Source organism: Rhea americana, unplaced genomic scaffold (genome assembly GCF_003343005.1).
Source record: "Rhea americana isolate MKP2758 unplaced genomic scaffold, rheAme1 scaffold_129, whole genome shotgun sequence".
NCBI classification, from domain to species: domain Eukaryota; kingdom Metazoa; phylum Chordata; class Aves; order Rheiformes; family Rheidae; genus Rhea; species Rhea americana.
Window position 1 is genome coordinate 32,299 of NW_028185361.1, and position 18,191 is coordinate 50,489.

General features: G+C 36.1%; 1 protein-coding gene across 2 annotated transcripts in view; it reads right to left on the reverse strand.

Moving 5' to 3' along the window:
- Positions 1-18,191, reverse strand: part of FOCAD (focadhesin) — a 94,315-nt gene that overhangs the window by 28,012 nt on the left and 48,112 nt on the right. For both annotated transcript variants that reach the window (XM_085326213.1, XM_085326212.1), the window contains 6 exons: positions 14,626-14,730; positions 14,129-14,230; positions 13,467-13,597; positions 11,686-11,812; positions 1,044-1,178; positions 610-660 (listed from right to left, as the gene is read on the reverse strand). In XM_085326213.1, coding sequence (XP_085182339.1) covers positions 610-660; positions 1,044-1,178; positions 11,686-11,812; positions 13,467-13,597; positions 14,129-14,230; positions 14,626-14,730 — 651 coding nt within the window. The remainder of the gene's footprint in view (positions 1-609; positions 661-1,043; positions 1,179-11,685; positions 11,813-13,466; positions 13,598-14,128; positions 14,231-14,625; positions 14,731-18,191) is intronic.

Here is an 18,191-nt window from a genome sequence, read left to right on the forward strand (position 1 = left end):
ACATAACATGCAAACTAGAAAGATCCATTATCCAGGCCAACACTGTGAACATGGTAYTCCAGAGCTGTGACTGTAGTTCATGTAGAAACATCTTAGCTACATTTAAATTAAATTACTTTGGTTCTCCTAGACACCAGGCTGTGACAGCCCAAAATTCACACAGCGCTAAAAAATCCCACCAAAAAAAAAAAAAAAAAAGAGAAAAGAAAAAAGAAAAAAAAAAGAGGTGTACACACCTGGGTAGTTATCCCGTACTGAGCTCCACATGTTATTCAGTTAGTATCCAAGTTAGCTTAAAACCCTGGCATATCTAAAATGTCACAGCTGCAGCTTAGCAAAAATAGCTTTACCATGTCAAGCTGAAGTCTACCGGGGAACTCGAACTGCTTTCACCTGTGTAAAACCAGTTTTGGGAGTGGCAAACAGAATGATCTCAGGCCTACCAGTTACAAATTTTTGCAAGCACCACAGAGCTTCAGAAACAGTGTTAAAAGTCAATGACAATGAGAAGATGAGATTTGACACCTAACTTTTTCATCACAAAAAGGTACAGACTCCAATATTCAGCAGCTAACACTCTGCATTAACCTTCTCATGTGTGTCACCTACCTTGTTTTGYGTGTTGTTCCAAAGGAAGTTGATAACTTGAGCTTTGAATTTCTACAAAAATAAACAAAACATGCATTCACATCATTTTCCTTGGTTAAAGGAAAAGGCACCATCCACCCAAGAGGAACTGCTGCCACCTCAACACAAACTGAGCCAGAGTGAAGGGGGTGGACAGCTGAACTGTAAGCACGCTCACATGCCCTTATCTGAGAGAGGAAAGCCTCAGATTACCTTGCACTGGTGAAGACTAATATTTCTCTCCTATCTCCTCAGATTCATTAATACAACCTAAAATTGTGCAATSCCACAGAAATCTGCATTATCATTAACTTAGGCAGTGTGATTTAGATATTAAGAAATAAGTAGGCGTATTTATGATTTGTAAGTAGAGATACACTAAAAGAAGGAATACATCTTAGGTCATGGGCACATACCTCATATTCATTTGTATTCACTGTTAATGATGGAACCAGGGCAAACAGTTCATTAAGCGTTTTTAAAATGAGGGGTCTTGTATCACAGCKCAGCTTTGGTGATAGAGCATTCCATGTAGAACGAATACAAACAACCTGAAAGGGAAATGAGGGGCACTATTAACAACAGCAGTCCCAGCCTGCCTGGCACAATATTTGTTTCTAGTATTTACTTTCTTTTAGCCTACTTGGGATGGCAATTAATACAGGTTGTATTAAAGAAATGATATGCTTACTAAGAATTTACTTATATTAACAGCCTCACAATGCATTAATTGCTACCATGGAACAGTATTAAACAACACCTCACTGGACAAAGCAGCTACCAGCAGGAACAGGCAGGACACTGTAGTGTACACACAGAAGCAGCAGATATATCTGGATATAACACAATTGCACTAGTTCATTTGTTTAGCTTAAAAGCAAGCTGCTTCTGGGAATTCAGCAAGATACAGGCAGGGGCAACTACGTTCTCTGTGAGCCCTCTAAAATGAAGTGTCCTTAATCACAGAACACGTTGAAGTGACAGGAAGGCTATAAAATGACAAAAATTCAGAAGCCATTTGAAAAAGTCAAGCTAAAATAAAAACTAATGCTACCGTAGCTTCTTTAGCCCTGTAATGAGCAGGTCAGTTCTTAAACAACTTACATACACCACAACAAAATTACTGTCCATTAAATAAAAGCTAAAATCACTTCAGACAGTTTTAGCTATCAGTGGCCTCAAGAGACAAATCAAGCACGCCAAAATATCGCAGTGGGAGGTTAACGCAGGAATATCTGAAGGCCTCCATACTGCAAAGAGCTCAGCATAAACTGGAAAATCATGATCCTTCAGTTATTTCACCTCAGGAAACTAATACGGCTATAAGACAACCCCTCCTGAAAGGCAAAGCAACTGATCATTATAGATAATGTCAATTAAATAATGTCAAATAAAGTCAAATATTCAGTGCACCTTGCAGGATATGATTAAAATGCCAGTATTTTTGCAGATTAGAAATGACTAGGAGGAAAAACAAACAAATGAGCAAGGAAAAATCCCAAATCCTCTGAGAAGGAAGCAACATTCCACACAAAGAAATCTAACTTGATCTTTAATACTTATGGAGATATACATACTAGCTGAACAACTGAGATTCAAAATTTAATAGTACATAATAGATGCATCCTGGGGGTCAGGTGGCAAATACCACTATCAGTACAATGAAACCACAGAATTGATTCTCATTCACATCCAAAAAACTAGGAAGTGTTATAGCACACTAACAAGCATTAGTCAACCAGTTTAACAGTTGTGGATATTTTTATTATACATCAATAGCCAAATGAGATGCTGTCAGCTGTAATACGAAAACAGATGTTCTACAGYGTATCTCTTCATAGTTGAATGGTTTCATTAGCACTGAACAGCAAACCTTTTTCTCTCTCACATTCAGTATTTGATAASCAGGAACAAATTAGCTCAACATTTTTGCCTTTGCCAATTATAACTTCTGTGCCTTATATATACTACAATGAATAAAAACAAGAACCAACTGCATTGTAAGATATCTTTGGAGCAAACCCATGTATTATAATATTGCTTCATATAAAACATGGATATATTAGTGGTATTTATTAAGTCAGTAGACTGTTAATTCTCAGGACAATTGTATGGAAAGTTATTTTGAAAACATGTCTCACTTCTCAGACCTCAATTTAGACAGCTATTCCACTTCCAGCCTGGCTTTAAATTCATGAATAGTCCCATTGATTACAGGATCACCTTTTGTGCTTAAGTTCATGATTATCCTTAAAAACTTTAAACTAAATTGTTCTTAATTCAAAGTCATATGACTATGAAATTGATAAGCAACTTGTTATCAAGTACATGGACAATCCACCTTGAACTTTAGTACCACATATGATTATTACAAAATTTTACAGTTTAGAGAGAAAGAATAATCTCTTGACCTATAACAAAAGACTAGGAAGCAGACATTGGAATTTTACTTCACTAGACCTTTCAAAAAAAAAACCACTGAACCTCAGAAGGCTTTGGTTTCTTTTAACTGTAAAAACCCACATTAACTCTTACAGGAAAGTTGTGCAGCTTGCTATAAAAGCATTTTGATTTCTTCAGACTAAAGGTCCTCATGAAGTAAAAATATATTATTGCTCCACAGCAGTATCACAGCTAAAATGCAAGCTTTATTTTTCAGTTTTAGAGTGCTGATTTCTGACTGATTCCTTGGTGTCATAACACCTAAAGTTATTCACAGTTACAAGACTGAGCATGCATTAAAATCTGTCCTTTATGCAAGTCAACTTTATTCTATGCTCTAGTGTTTATCTGTAGTCATCTTTTAGAACTTAGACTGAACCTTAAGATCTCTGGAGAAAAGATCAGCTTTTGTTACATACGTTGGACAACATGATTTCATATGCTGACATTACTAGCTGCTGCAGGGATTCTTTGCTGAGCAAAGTAAGGACAGTACATGTGCCTTCTCCAAATTGACTTTTTCGGTGTCAAGTTTAGTCACTACCAAACTCAGACTTTTTTCTAAACCATTTTTTCTTTGTTTTGATATACCTAATAAATTGCAATGTCAGAATTTACCTCCAGGATTAATGTACGCTTAGRATAAAAAAGGAGTCTATACATCAATGAGCCTGTGCTTCAGACTGTCTGCACACTCAGCAAGACACTAGTGTACTAGATAAAATCCAGAACGTTTCAAGTTAGATGCTTAGAATGTTTCTAAGGRTTAAAAACACTGTTGCTATCTACAATGTCTTCTGTATTCATCCTACCTTTCAAAAAACTTACAGACTACCAAGCTACTAACTAGCTACTCACCACAGATTCAATCAGCTTTGTACAGTGAAGAAAATAATGACTATACATGTACACTGTTACTCTAACTGCAGCACAGGAGTGAGACATGAAAAGCTGAGCAGGTACAGTCATTCTCACCTGGCTTATTTTAATCTGCTGAGAGCTTATGATGGGTCACTGAGCAGTCAGCACAATGCAGGTTTAGTATATTTGAAACATTAAAAAATGGCAGTAAGATGCTCAGCCAACAGTCCAGGTCTGACTGAAGAATTATACCAAAAGTCATAAAGATAAGTACTCAAGGTTCATGAAAAGCTAGACTACACAGTATTATTGGTGCTGAAAGTTTTCCATTATCCTTTGTGAGATTCTTTAAGTTCCCCACATCCCTGCTCTGCAAGAAGCAATATATTCTAATGAAGACTTCAGTAACTTCACTGCAGCATCTGATTAAACCTCACACTGCTCCCTCTGGGGAATTTCATTTTTTCAGCCCTTGCCATCCCACTTGCAGTATGTTGTCTGGAAAAATAACCTGTTGCTTCCATTTGTCCATTGCAATAACAACAGAGCAAAACAGGAAAAGCTGCACAGAAAGAAGAAAAAACCCCAATCCATACCTATGCAAGAATTAGAATCAAAGTTGAAATAAATAAAAAAACACAGCTAYTGTAGAGCAAGGCCTGAGCACTTTTACCCAGCCTTTTACAAGGGAAATATACCAGAATGGTATGTCAAAACTTTTCTTTAAAAAAACAWAGGCTATCAAAAGTTCTTCCACATCTGTGAAATTAAAGCAAAGCAACAGAGACTCAGGGAGAAATGTACAGCCATCTATGCAATGAAATCAAATAAAGGGATGTTTATGAACATATTCTATAAATGCATTGAGGATGGTTCTTCTGTTACTTTGCACTGACAAATACAGCATGCTGGGTACCAGAAGTAATTGCTAAATTAAACAATCACTTCAGTGACTGAAAAACACTTTAGAGAGCTATTTCAAAAGCTGAAGATGAAGCTGTTAAGAGTGCCTATTGAGTTGCCTCCCTTTTAGGAACAGCAAACCCATGAATACATTTCTATGGTAACTAACATTGGCAGCTAGAAACACTCGATCTGATTATATTCTGAGTGAAAATGATGCCTCTCTTTCTCACCTCTCAAAAACTCTCTTTGCAAGAATTAGAGATACTCTTCAGAATCGAGAAAAGGAGACMTCTATTAAGACTAGAAGTTCCAACTAAACTAAACAATCCAGAAGCTTTAAMTTTGTAACGAGCTGGTTATCTAGCAAAAAGAAAATGGACCTTGAATTAATATGAAAGATATCAAAGTTGTATACTCATGAAGTTTGAATCAATACTGCCACACAGGAAGACTAAAAAAATAATTAGCTAAACAATTAAGTTTCATGTCATTCTTTCTTAGAGAATCACATATGTTCTACAGCATCCTGTAACCATCAAGGTAAACCAAAAAAAGGCAATAACCCAACTAAAGTTTGAAATGTGTGTACACGTCTGTACCACACTTAGGCAATGGCAAATTGTATATTATGACAACTGTATGGAATGATTAGACATTTTCAGAGTTAACCACAAAGGCAGTTGGAGTCCAGTGAAATATGTGGTAACAACATATGTCTGATGTTTATCAGCTACATTGAAATAATATATTGGCTTTGGACATTGCATATTTCTTCTTTGCAGCTTGTGTGCACCTGAAATTCTGTGTGACTAAAGCTTTATCACCCTGTCATATTACACGAGCATGAGAGCTTTCAAAGCAGGTTAGTCAGAAAACACTGAATCTTCACTATCACCTATAAGATAGTCAAACCCAACACTAGGCACAGAACAGCAAAACAATGAACACAAATCTGTAATTCATAACTTGCTTCTAACTTGCTGAAGTTAGTAATAGACTTTGKCAGGTTGGCAGTGACACAGGGGCTCATAAAACAACTGTAGCAAAAAATCTGAAAAATGAGGTAAGAATTAAAGGYAATCCTTTTCCACACACCTCCTACCTGAGGACAGGGAGGGTAAAWTGTGTAGAACATGTCTGGATTAGCAGAACACCTGAATTTCCTTTAGAACAAAAACACTCCGCTCAGCAAGATGACAATCCTCCCTTTCCTTGGAAGTACTTCAACTTTTCAGCTTTACTACCAACAGAACAGAGAAAGAGGGTAAAAGATGCACAGAGCATAGAGCATAATGAAAGAAAACATACAAGGAAAACATCAGAAGTTAATGTAGGCACCAAGTTAAATATGTTCAACAAAGATCTGCTCGTCTACCAAAAATGCTGGCCCTCCATTTACCGATATGTAGCCAAGAAAACCACTACAACTAACATATGATGCCTCTTGCACAGAATTCTAAAGAGGAGTGTTTTCTCTACACATTCATGCACATTTGAGCATCACACGCACTTAGTGCAGTATTACTGCTGTACATCACCCAGATGCTACCAGACTATGCTAAAGTAATTAGCATTTCAATGTCAACATTGAAAACCATGAAAATCTACTGTAAAATATTTTAACTGTTTTTGCTTTCATGAATAGAAAGGATTTACTTTCTTTTCTGTGTGCACAGAACATTGACACTAATGGCAGAGATTATGTTCACATACAATTGATTTGAAATTTACTGGCATATATCTCTATTAAGAAGTGCAAGTCAAGCAGAAACTCAACTTGTCTAGTGGCTCAAAGATATAACCTATCTTTCCAAATGCTAAACATTTGATTGAAGAGAATAGGCATCATTACTTACAGAAAGATACATACGTCAGTACCACAATCCACATATGCCACTATACGCTGCTTTTGACAATTCTGCGGTTTTTATCTTTAGCAGCCTGAGCACATGCTGGAATATATTACTGAACTGCGGCCACCAATACACTGTCTCAGTATCACAGTATACAGAATGCACAGTCCTAAAATATACCAAGGCTAAGAACTTCTACTATTTGAGAAATTAACTTCCAAGAAAAAAAGCTGGACCACACAGAATAGGCTAAAATTGCATTTGCAGATTGTCATCTTGACCTTTCACAATCAAATGTTTCCATCTCCTCAGTCATCATTGTTGCTGTATTGTTCTAGAAGACATGAAGAAAGAACAATACTTTTTTGTTTATTTTTTCTTGTACATGGGTTTCAGAGGTTTATTTCATTCTGAAGTGAAAGCAGGAAAACAAAAGGAAGTATTTCAGTCAAAGAGATTTCTGTCAGTGAAGTTTCAAAGTTCACCCTTGGGCATAACACTGCTACTATTTGAAATTCTAAAGAAGAAAAAAAAWTTTTTCAGATCATTTTTGAATGAGGTCTAGAGGAACTGGCCAYGCACGGAGACAACATCCCAGATGCAAAGCATCAGTTAGTTATCCAAAGCCCACTAGCTGTGCAGCTCCAGCCTCACACAAGCTCAAAGAACTGAAGGTTCAAGTCCTGCAGAACACTAACATGTTGGCAGGCCTGAGCAGAATTAACACTCTTATCTCCAAGACAGAACAACAACATTTTTGTCTTGAAGAGATGCTCTCTTCTAAGTATGTGGTGCTCTAGACCTTTACTGAATACAGAATCATTTTCCTTGGGCCCATTAAATAGTCGTGCACGAAGCTAAACACAGCTAAATATCAACAGAGTTTTCCAAAGTAATTTTTTTTTCCAATTTCGAAAGGCACATATTATTCTGATAGCCAATTAAAAAGTTGCTGGGGAACTGCTCATGTTTTGCTCACATTCGCTCCTGCATTTCACCACACTGGGAACATGTTGTTCTGAATTCAGATGCCATTCCAAACTCAATGCAACAGAGTAACAAAAATAAGCATAAGCCTGTACCACTACTTTTTATTAATTGAAAACACACAGTTGCATAGACATTACCATAATTTGAGTAATAACATTACTTTTTCTTTTATTACTTTATTCAGGCGAGTGACATTAATTCATGTAATCACAATTTGCATATACTGAGAAAGGTTTCTCTATCATTACTGACAAAATTTAGATCCTCCTCTTGTTCGATAGCTCTGATTTTTTAAGGGCTCCCTCAGAGTTTGATAGAAATCCAGATACTTACCAACAGCATCCAAAATGTTTGTGCTGTTACACAGACACTTCCAAGAGAATTCCCAAGCCAAAGCAGATGGTTCTGTAAGATGCTAGTCTAACAGCTCTGCCTCTGAGAGCTTAAAAATAAAAACTCTGCAACTCAGTATCAAAGAGTCAGTTCTAGAAAAAGCCCTGCTCAACTTCTGGTTCCTTACAGTTATTATTGTTATGTGAATATTTGAAAACAAACACATTGATGCATCCAGAAGTCATAAATTCTATTTTTTTTGAAATTATAGCTCTTTAAGAATGTAAAAGGATAAGTTTACTAACTATAAAAAAATCATTAAAAGATGCAGCTATATAATTGTGTGTTTTATTTCTCATCAGATGCCTTGAAAACAAACACATATCCTTCATGCGATTCCCTTTCCCTCTGCCAAAATATAAGGTACGTCTGCTTTACATGTTTCCCATCCAAGGTAACATACTGCACTCTGACTCTCAACTGAGAGCAGAGGAATTTGTAGGAAGTTGCTTTTTTCTCATTTTGAACACTACTGATGTCAAAAGAGGAAGAAAATTTTTGCTGTAAAAACACAACAGAAACAATATGAGTTCTTTCGCGCTGTTGTATTTTACATCATGCATTTCTTTATTATGTACAAATTTAAATTTGAAAGGATCAAGGACAGGTCTGGGAGGAGGGAGTCATCAAGGGATAGCTGCATGCCTGCAAAACATTTTTCATTTCTTAGAAAAAGTACTGCAGCTTAGAATATATCACAGCTTACAAAATTATTGCTTCATTCTCAGAAGAGCTAGAATATGCAGTATTCATTTGTGCTGAGACATTGCTGACCATTGACTGTTTCCTGAAGCAGATTTCATGCATCTTCTGACAAATAAACTTGGCAAATTGATCAAAAACACACATAATAAACCTRGCTAAAAATCATCTGACACTCAATAAATATAGACGCCAAAGGGTACTAAAACCATCACTGAATATAGTTACGCATTCCGGCCTATCATGCACTTAAAACCTCAGTTGCTATATCACCAAATTTCATTAATAAATTATTTCCAATTCTCACAATGTTAAATTGGGCTTCTTCCAAAAGGAATTTTCTAAAATTATCTGATATATCAGCACTACTAATGAAAATCGCTACCCTAAAACATTGTGCTCTTAGTGAACACCTGAGCAGGGGTACAGAAACACTAGGAAAGGGAGGAGAGAGGCACTTTACATGCACATTTTTTAAAAAGTGAATAAAAAAGTTATAATGGCAATAAAGACCTTGACATGGTCCATTTACATTGTAACGGCTGCCTATTTGTCATAAACAACCTGAGGTGAACTCACTCTGCGGGTCATGAATCCCGAGAAAATGCTTTGTGACTCCTTGGTTATTGCTCAATTGTACAAGGTTGTTCTCTGAAAATGCAACACTGTCTAGGAATCAAGAAAGATGAAAAGCTTTTACTCCTGATACTGAGATAGTTGCAGAAAAAGAATTACCACTGACCAGAAAATGCATATTCATGCATACACATTTATGTTTGTCATGGTCCCAAAATGATCATAGAATCAGTAAGGTTGGAAGGGACCTCCAGAGATCATCTAGTCCAATCTCCACGCTCTGCAGGATCATCTATAGCATGTTAGACAGGGTWGCATCCAGGCGGGCCTTGACTATCTCCAGAGAAGGAGACTCCACAACCTCTCTGGGCAACCTGTGCCAGTGCTCCGTCACTCTCACAGCGAAGAAATTCCTTCTCACATTCAGGCAGAACTGCCTACGTTTCAGTTTCTGCCAATTGCCTCTAGTCCTGCTGCATGGCACCCCTGATAAAAGTCTGGTGCCATTCCCTTGACACCCTCCCTTCAGGTACTTGTAGACATTGATAAGATCCCCCCCCCCAGTCTTCTCTTTTCCAGGCTAAAGTGGCCCAGCTCTCGCAGTCGTTCCTCATAGACTCTCATTAAACTCCTCATCTAAGTAGATTCTTCATTCTGACAAGCCTTCTATACTGCACATAAAAAACCTCAAAGATATTAAAATCCTTTCCCATGGTTATCTACTGAGATAGTGGCAGAATGAGAAAGCACCAAAACAAAACCCTTTAACCAATTCCTATGATTATACCCTTTAAAGTTTCTGCTCTGCAGATTGGAGTCTAAATACTAGATAAGGGACAGAGCACATTATTTAGGCTGAATGGTTACCCAGTTTACCGAACCACAAGATAATTCTTTATTAGAGTTTTGAGCAACTTGAGGTTGCAGGTCTGTTTTCCCAAAACAATACTTTGGCATGAAGCTGTGGAAACAAAGCAGATTAAACAGGACCTGTAAGAATTAGAACAGGAAGAAGTGGTACCTATCTGCAAAGTGATTATTTCCTTGCTTTATTCTCTTCTGAGTACTAAGAGTTTTCTCAGCATTTCCAGTGGCAAAGTACTTCTGTTCTCATATGGGCTTTTTATAGCAGCAGGATGTGATTCTGCCTCAAGCCCAATTCCTGCTTTCATTCACAGAAGTCAAATGAATGCTACATAAAATTCAGCCTGGGAAAACACCGCTTAAATACTAATTGAAGTCAGTATTTAAAGAAACTATACAAGGTCAAGAAGGACCAAGCCCTATACCAAAAGTAAACACAATAATTATCCGGTGTAAGTTAGTTCTTAACCACGAATGTCTGAAGTTTTTTTACTATATTAAACAGACGTCTATGGACTGCTAACCATTTACTACACTGCTCTTGAGCTGCCATCATGATTTCACATACATGACATGGTAATGACTCAAGTTTTTTGTTGGATCAGTCCCATAGTGTGGTAAACACTATACTAAGAGTAAGGAAATGGAAAAAGTTAAAATGAGCTTGGCAGAACAGGGGTAAGCAAATATGCCTACAGTCAGTCTATCATTAGTCCACTAGCTCAGATGGCCCATTTAGTCCACGGTGTGTCTAGAGCGTGATTCACAGCACACCTGTGCCTGAATCACRATCTCAGGGATGTCCCTAGAAAAACAAGGAACCCTGACTCCCAACTCAAAAATATCTTAGGATCACAGCACAGGTTAAGTTGGAAGAAACCTTAGGAGTTTTCTAGTCCTATTTCTTGCTCAACACAGGGTCACCATGAGGACTGAGTAAGTTGCTCAGGGTTTTATCCAGTTGGACCTTGAACACCTCTGGGGATGGAGACAGCACAATCTCTCCAGGCAACATGTTTCAGTGCTTGACCGTCTATGCGATTAATGAGTACATTAGATTAAAATAGGAGTCTCCTCACTACAAGTAATTTCAACACTATCAGACACAATAGGTGAACGAGACACTCAGCAGGTAGCCAAGTGGGAAGGTATCAGAAATAAGATGATTTATACACTTTTCAGCTAATCAGAATTATGTACCAGACAGTTGCTCTTTTCAAATCTGAAGGTAAAATTTATGAAAGGACATTTTGACACAAGTTATGGTGTTGATTTACAGTTCCAAGCCCTGCCCTGAAAGGCTGAGCTGTTGCAGTGGAAGATCACTCAAGGACAATTAATGAATGCATGACTAGAGGAATTAAACTTACAAGAAGAGAAAAAAAAATCCTATGACAGTCTAAAGCACTCTAAAGAAAGGTCAGCTAGAAGAAAAACTATTAYTTATGAAGTCAGGTCAATGTGATCTTACCTCAGCCTCACAAAGTGCCTGAAGACCTTGTAGCACTATGGCTGCAGGTGAAGCTTGATCAGGTTTCGTGCATTCRTTTAATACTTGGGAAATTGCAGCCAACATATCTGCTCCATGCTGGTATGGCCTAAAAGAAAAACAGAAGTACATGAAGATATAGAGCAATATGTACACATACGCAGAAGTCCTACTCTATATACAAGAGTTCAGTGAGTACTGCTTCTGTACAAAAGACAAGTATGACAGTCTAAAACTGGGAAATGGGCGGAGTGGACAGAGACACAAGGCAGGATATGATAGGCAGTTCTGAAGTTTGAACAGCATGGAGAGGCAAGTCAGCAGATGTCAAGTTTGCTAAAAGATCATCAAGTAATTAATCTATGAAAGTCTTTGCCAAATAATGCCACAGATACAAAGCAGTTGCAGCTTTCAAGAAGTGACTGAGCAAGAAAACCCACTGTGGGTTATTAAATAAAAGATGTTACTTTCTGCTTTTCTTATAGTCTATGGACATTCATTGCAGGCTACTGTTAGTGGTAAGATAACACTACCAAGATTTTTGCCACATCCAGGGTGGCCCTCATAACTTTTCCCCCCAAAATTTTCACTTCTTCAGTGAAAGGAAAAAAGTTAAGAGGGCCACCTTGGATGTCTTTTGGCTCTCCTCTCATGAACRTCTGGGCCATTTTTTGCATTGTTTTATAGTCTTTTGATATCTATTCAGACCCTCAAGAAAGAAAAAAGAAAGACAAAAACTGATAATTCAGCAGTAGTTCTAAACAATTCTGTAAGAATAACGGGTAAATAACATCTGCTTAGGTGAGCTGTATGTAGAGAATATTCCAGCATTCTAAATTTTCTTTCACATCTAAATCATTTCCAAATATATACAGAAGAATTTACATCTTTACATCTGAGCTCTAACTATAACACTTGTTTAGCAATAAATATTACAGTTGCATTGAAATTTCTCTCCTGATTTTGGCATTTTTAATGGTTCTTGRAAAATGCTCTTTGGTAAAATTAAATAAAGTAGAGGACAGAAAGGAAAGAGTATATTCTTTAAGGCATACTTTTTTGAGAATTGATGATTAAAAGATAAAAAGTGGGGAAAATTTATGTCATAGGTCTTCAAAAAGCAAAGTAGAAAATGGAATCCAAAGGACAGGACCAACAAAAAAAGCTAGTATTGCTCACAGAAGACTAGAAGGAAACCGATAGCATGTTTAAAAAACAGTATTTATGGGGACTATATAAACATTAAATCTGATATTCATAGATTGTTAGAGCTAGAAAGAATCAACATATCATTCTCTCTAGGTTCTGTGGCCTGCATTATGTCTGAATTAAGACCAACAATCTGCATTTGACAAAATACATTTGAAAAGAGCACCCTGTTTATCTGAATAGTCAACAGACGGACAGACCACTTGTAGTCTCTTTCAAACCTCAGTCACTTTTTAAATTTGGTAGGCTTTAAGTATCTGCTCTGAAGCAGTGCGAGGTATTTGTTTTGTTTCAGGGAAAAGACAGTTGCTTTCTGTTGCCTTTAATTTTAATATTACTTATATGTACTTTCTATTAGTTATAATAAAACAGGAAGCTGATTAGCTGCCGAGGTACACACTGTCTCAGAAGTTGTTACAGACATTCAGAAAAGCATTACCCGCAATTAAAGCACACTAGCTAAAAATAATAATGCAGTTTTAAAAGAACGCCAAACAAACAAATCTACTGTTTTTCTTTACAAAGGTAACAGACCGATAAACCCTTGTGCTTACCTCTGCCTACATATATCTCTTATACAGGCAGCTTTAGCAATCAGCTTTTCCCACTGAGCATCTTTGTCAAGAGACAAAGAGCGCATATCAGATACTGCCATGAATTTCTGCAATTCTGGGTAAATCCGATCCTGCAAAAGATTTAGTTTTAGATTATCATCATGGTTCATAAAGTTAGTGACAAGATTTTATGTTAATAGCATTTTCATGTGACTTCTAAAAGACTACTTACATTGAATAACATTTTAATTTTCTTCATCACTGGAGAATAATACTATGTTGAGATCCAACTGGTTTTTATGAAATAGCAATCAAGATTTGGTTTGTAAACAAATAAGTAAACTATTGCCATGTAACCRAATGGAAATACCTCACAGGTCTGATTTCTATTGCACATCATGCAAGGAAGAGAGCTATACTTCAAAAACAGATTTCATAATTCTATTCCTAGACCTGACTACATGAAAATCAGGTTTCACAAAAGATACAGTGTTGAAAGTTTTCATTAATACAGAATCAATAAAGGCATCACTTCCACCATTTCCTTTTATACTGCTGATAATACACTGATGTAGCTAATGCTCCAAAATAAAACACTCCGGTTAGAAGAAAAAGTTTTTAAACTACATCTTTTCAAAGTGACACAACAGCATTTGTCTAACCTGTCTTTCCCATAAGGATGTCATCAGGCGCAGAGTAATAGCTCTAAGCTTTGGTGTGCTTCCCAGCATCTGTATCACACGTAGAATCTGAGCTATGCAGACCTGGAAGAAGTTTAAAAAACAAACAAACAAAATCCCAAAATCTTTTTTAATATCCAAGAACAAGGAGAGGACTATAAATCATTATTTGGGCCAAATATCATGAATAGGTAATTAAGTTCTTCACAACATCAGAACAAAACTCCAAATCATTTTCTGACAAATTTTAGTGCCTAAGGAATCTAAATTGCGTTTTTGTAAGATACATAAACAAAATGAATAATATAATACAAACAGGTAAGCACGAYGCACATTTTGCCCTTTAAAATAAATGCCACAACCCATCATAAATCTTATAAAGTTATGTTGAAGCTTATTCAGTCTAAATTACTCTTTGATTGTAAGTAAATGATATGGTATTGGTGATTTTTACTTTACCAACAATTTTTCATTCTGACCTTGTGTACACCCAGTGTGGGCAGCGTGTACAATATATCCCTGTACAATACAGGCTCCAGAGGTCTTCCCATTTTAAACACCAGAACTGGGATCAGGTTTGGGACCTAAAATAGAATAAAAAAAGGAAATAAATTTGGAACTTGGTTGCCAATATGGTAAGTAGTATTGCATAAAAGACAATGAACGGATTAGAATGTATTAAAAAATGTCATATGCATTAATCTTTTGCGTTAGTTTTTTTGTATTAATCTTCTTCTAATAAYGAAAACATGAAAATTCAAGAAATCTGTAATTTCACAAGATGTGCAATTTTTTTCTTCTTTTCAAATCATCATCTTGAAAGTAGCCTGTTATGCATGTTCAGCTATAACTACTGAGATAATCCAAAACACTTAAGTAACTGTTCAACTGCTGCAAGAATATCAGGTAAAATTTAAACACAATTAGGAGTTCCAGTCCCAATACAAACAGCAGTCTTCATCCATAGACCTCAGAATATATTTAGAAAGGCTGTTGTGATTAGCACGTTGGCCCCTTTTTAAAGATGGGAATGGGTATTGCTAAGATATTAAAGACTGCATGGGCTCAAGCATATTATTACAGGAATTCACATCAGTTTTCAAAAGAATCCTTTAATCATTGGGCAACATTATCTGAATGTACCACATTACTGCCAAAGCTAAATGCTAATGGTTTTGTTGGAATGTATATTGTGATGACACTGTACACTGGTCTTTCTTGGAAAAGTAATGACTACTTGCACAAATCAGCATTTGAAGAATTTCTTCCACATGGGGAATTCCACAAAATAGCTCCTTAAAAATTTATTTTATGCTTACAGTTATTCATGTAGCCTCTACCCCTTGAATCTGAATATATATATATATAAATATATACATAAATATTATATATAAATAGCTCAAAGTTTCCCATTTCGTCTCTAATTTCCATAATAAATTCATTTTCACTTGAAATTTCTATTACAGGCACACTAAAAAGAATTAATAAATGAAAAGTGATATATTAAAATATTCATATACCATATAATTGAAGAAATTATTCCAATTCATATTTGTTATTACAGAGGAATTCCAATCATGCTGTTATTATTCTATCATACCCTGCAACATGATTTACTACATTTTGCTCATGTACAGTAGCAAACTTCCAGAGATCAGCGTCTAAAGTGACAGCAAAGAAAAGGAGACTTATTTACCTCCACTCCTCTTTCATTTAGGGCAGGAATTTTTAGTATTTTCATACTTGCTGGCCCACTATCTTTTTTTCTAGTGTAGATGCAGATAACTGTTGGAAATGCACTTGCTTTCTTGCTCTCCCCCCATTTTTTCTTTTACTTAGTTTCATGATATTTAAAACAGCACTGGTTTACATTCTGCTTTAACACAATAGTATTTGTTTTCACTTAATCATACTTAGTCTTCCACAAATATAATCTATATTAAAAGACACTGTCATTCCCAAGAGAAGKAAAATTGATTAGGAAATCTGGTATTTAGTAGTAATATGCAGACATAATTATTTGTGAGTCTTCTGTCTTTAATAAAATTATTTTCTTTACACAGTAAGTAGGGTACAAAGTTCTCCATTTCACTTTTAGTGTTATCTCTTGAGTGTATCACTCTCCCAAGGACTTCTACAATCTTAAATAACTTTTTTTCCTTCTACAATCTTAAACTGTAACTTTAGAAAACTTGCTGAATAAACCAAAAATCAGATCTTTTTGTTGTTTCGAAACAAAACTAGTGCATTTGTAGTCCCATCCTTATTGGGCTTAGTGGACAGATAGAGTAACTCTCAAATTCAGTCTTAAGGAAATAATTCAGAGATCCCTTTGAAAATTTATTCTGGTGAGGCTGACCCTTTAAGTATATAGGAGGTTTATACATGCAATGGATTAAAAAAAATGGAAAGTTCAGCTACAGCATTCTCTTGATACACGTTTTTACATGAGAATTGTTCAGATGATAAAACTTTCCACTGTACAAAGGTCCATTTCAGCCCTTAGAAGACACTAGTCTTCTGACAGAGGAAGAACTGTAAAAAGAATCCTAGAGCTCTGAGATTCTGCATACTTCCCTCTGTAATYACTCGTTCCAAAATACATCTCAAATATACTGCTTGTTCTACAAAACATCACTACTTTTATAATTGAGCAGTCCAAATCTGTGTTTCCACACATTTTATATCCTTGGTTTGGATTCTGTATTTAATATTTATGGAATTAACAAAAAAGGTAGCTGCCATCTGTCTAGACAGAGGAGTGGCTTTATTGCAAATTGGTAAAAGTAAATAAACGTAGCTAAGAATTTAAGGTAATGTTCATCTGAGCAGATGTTCATGTGGAGGAACATCTTCAACACAAGTTTCATAGTGCTCTGCTTTCTCTCCTGCATACTTCAGACTAAAGCATCCTTTTGGCTAGAAACTTTCCCTTATCACTTTTATTTCAGACCTCCTTTGGTCTGAAGGTAAGCTGGACGGTTCTTCAGCTTTTGTTGGAATTAAATTTGTCTAGGTTGTTTTCTTCTACACAGAAATAGAATGGCACAAAAGAGCAAAAAGAAAGAGAAGGCAGCAGACAAACAGACGAGGGCAGAATCTATCAAGCTAAAATTTCATACGAAGCCAGATTTTTTTCAAAGAGACAGGTTCAATCCTCTGATTTTACATATACAATGGTTAGTTTGGAAATAAATAGTTACAGATGTTTTCCTTTACATGAACTAAGATTTTAATAGAAAGAGGAATATGCAAAGTGCAAACAGACTATTAAAAAAATCCCATCTCAGATGCACGGTAAGATCTCTTACGTTCACGTAATAAAAGGTTGAAAATCTGTACAGATGCTTTTGCAAGAATTTAGTCTCCAACTGCAGATTTCAAAATGTAACCTATGTAAAACACATCAGTTAACATTTTCTGGATTTAAGAAAAATAATTAAATGGAGACTATTTATCTGTCTACTCTTGCATATCTTACAGTATGTGTCAACATACAAGGTGATGGGGGAGAGTAGCTTATTTGATTATGCAAAACTCTGAGTGACAGATTTAGAGTTTTGTTTCAAGCATTCTTCTAGGGTAGGCGTGTCTGTCTCTGTCCACACCTACCTGTGTGTACCYGTGTTTTGTTGCTGATTTTTTTTAAACACCTAACCCTAAAACAAACACTCTGATTACCTTAGTTAACTTGAAGACTTTGAGAAAATACATGGGTGAGAAAAAATAGTGTCAGACAAGATTTGGATTTTGTACTATATTCTTCAGCACTTTGCTCCAGCCTGAACCTTTGCAACCATCATTCTTAACCAACAATATCTGAGGTCTACCGAACAACCTTGTCTCAACAGAGCGAAGTAGCCTAAGACAGTTGCAAACAGAGTTAAGTTAGATGAAATTCTAAATTACCATTAACTATATAAGGTAAGACCAATTTTACAGCAATTTAAAGTAGGTTATTAGATATTTAGCATTCCTTCTACTAAAGCTACCATAAAAACAATTTTTACTAGAACAGCCCCTGAATTTGGCTGAAATACAACAC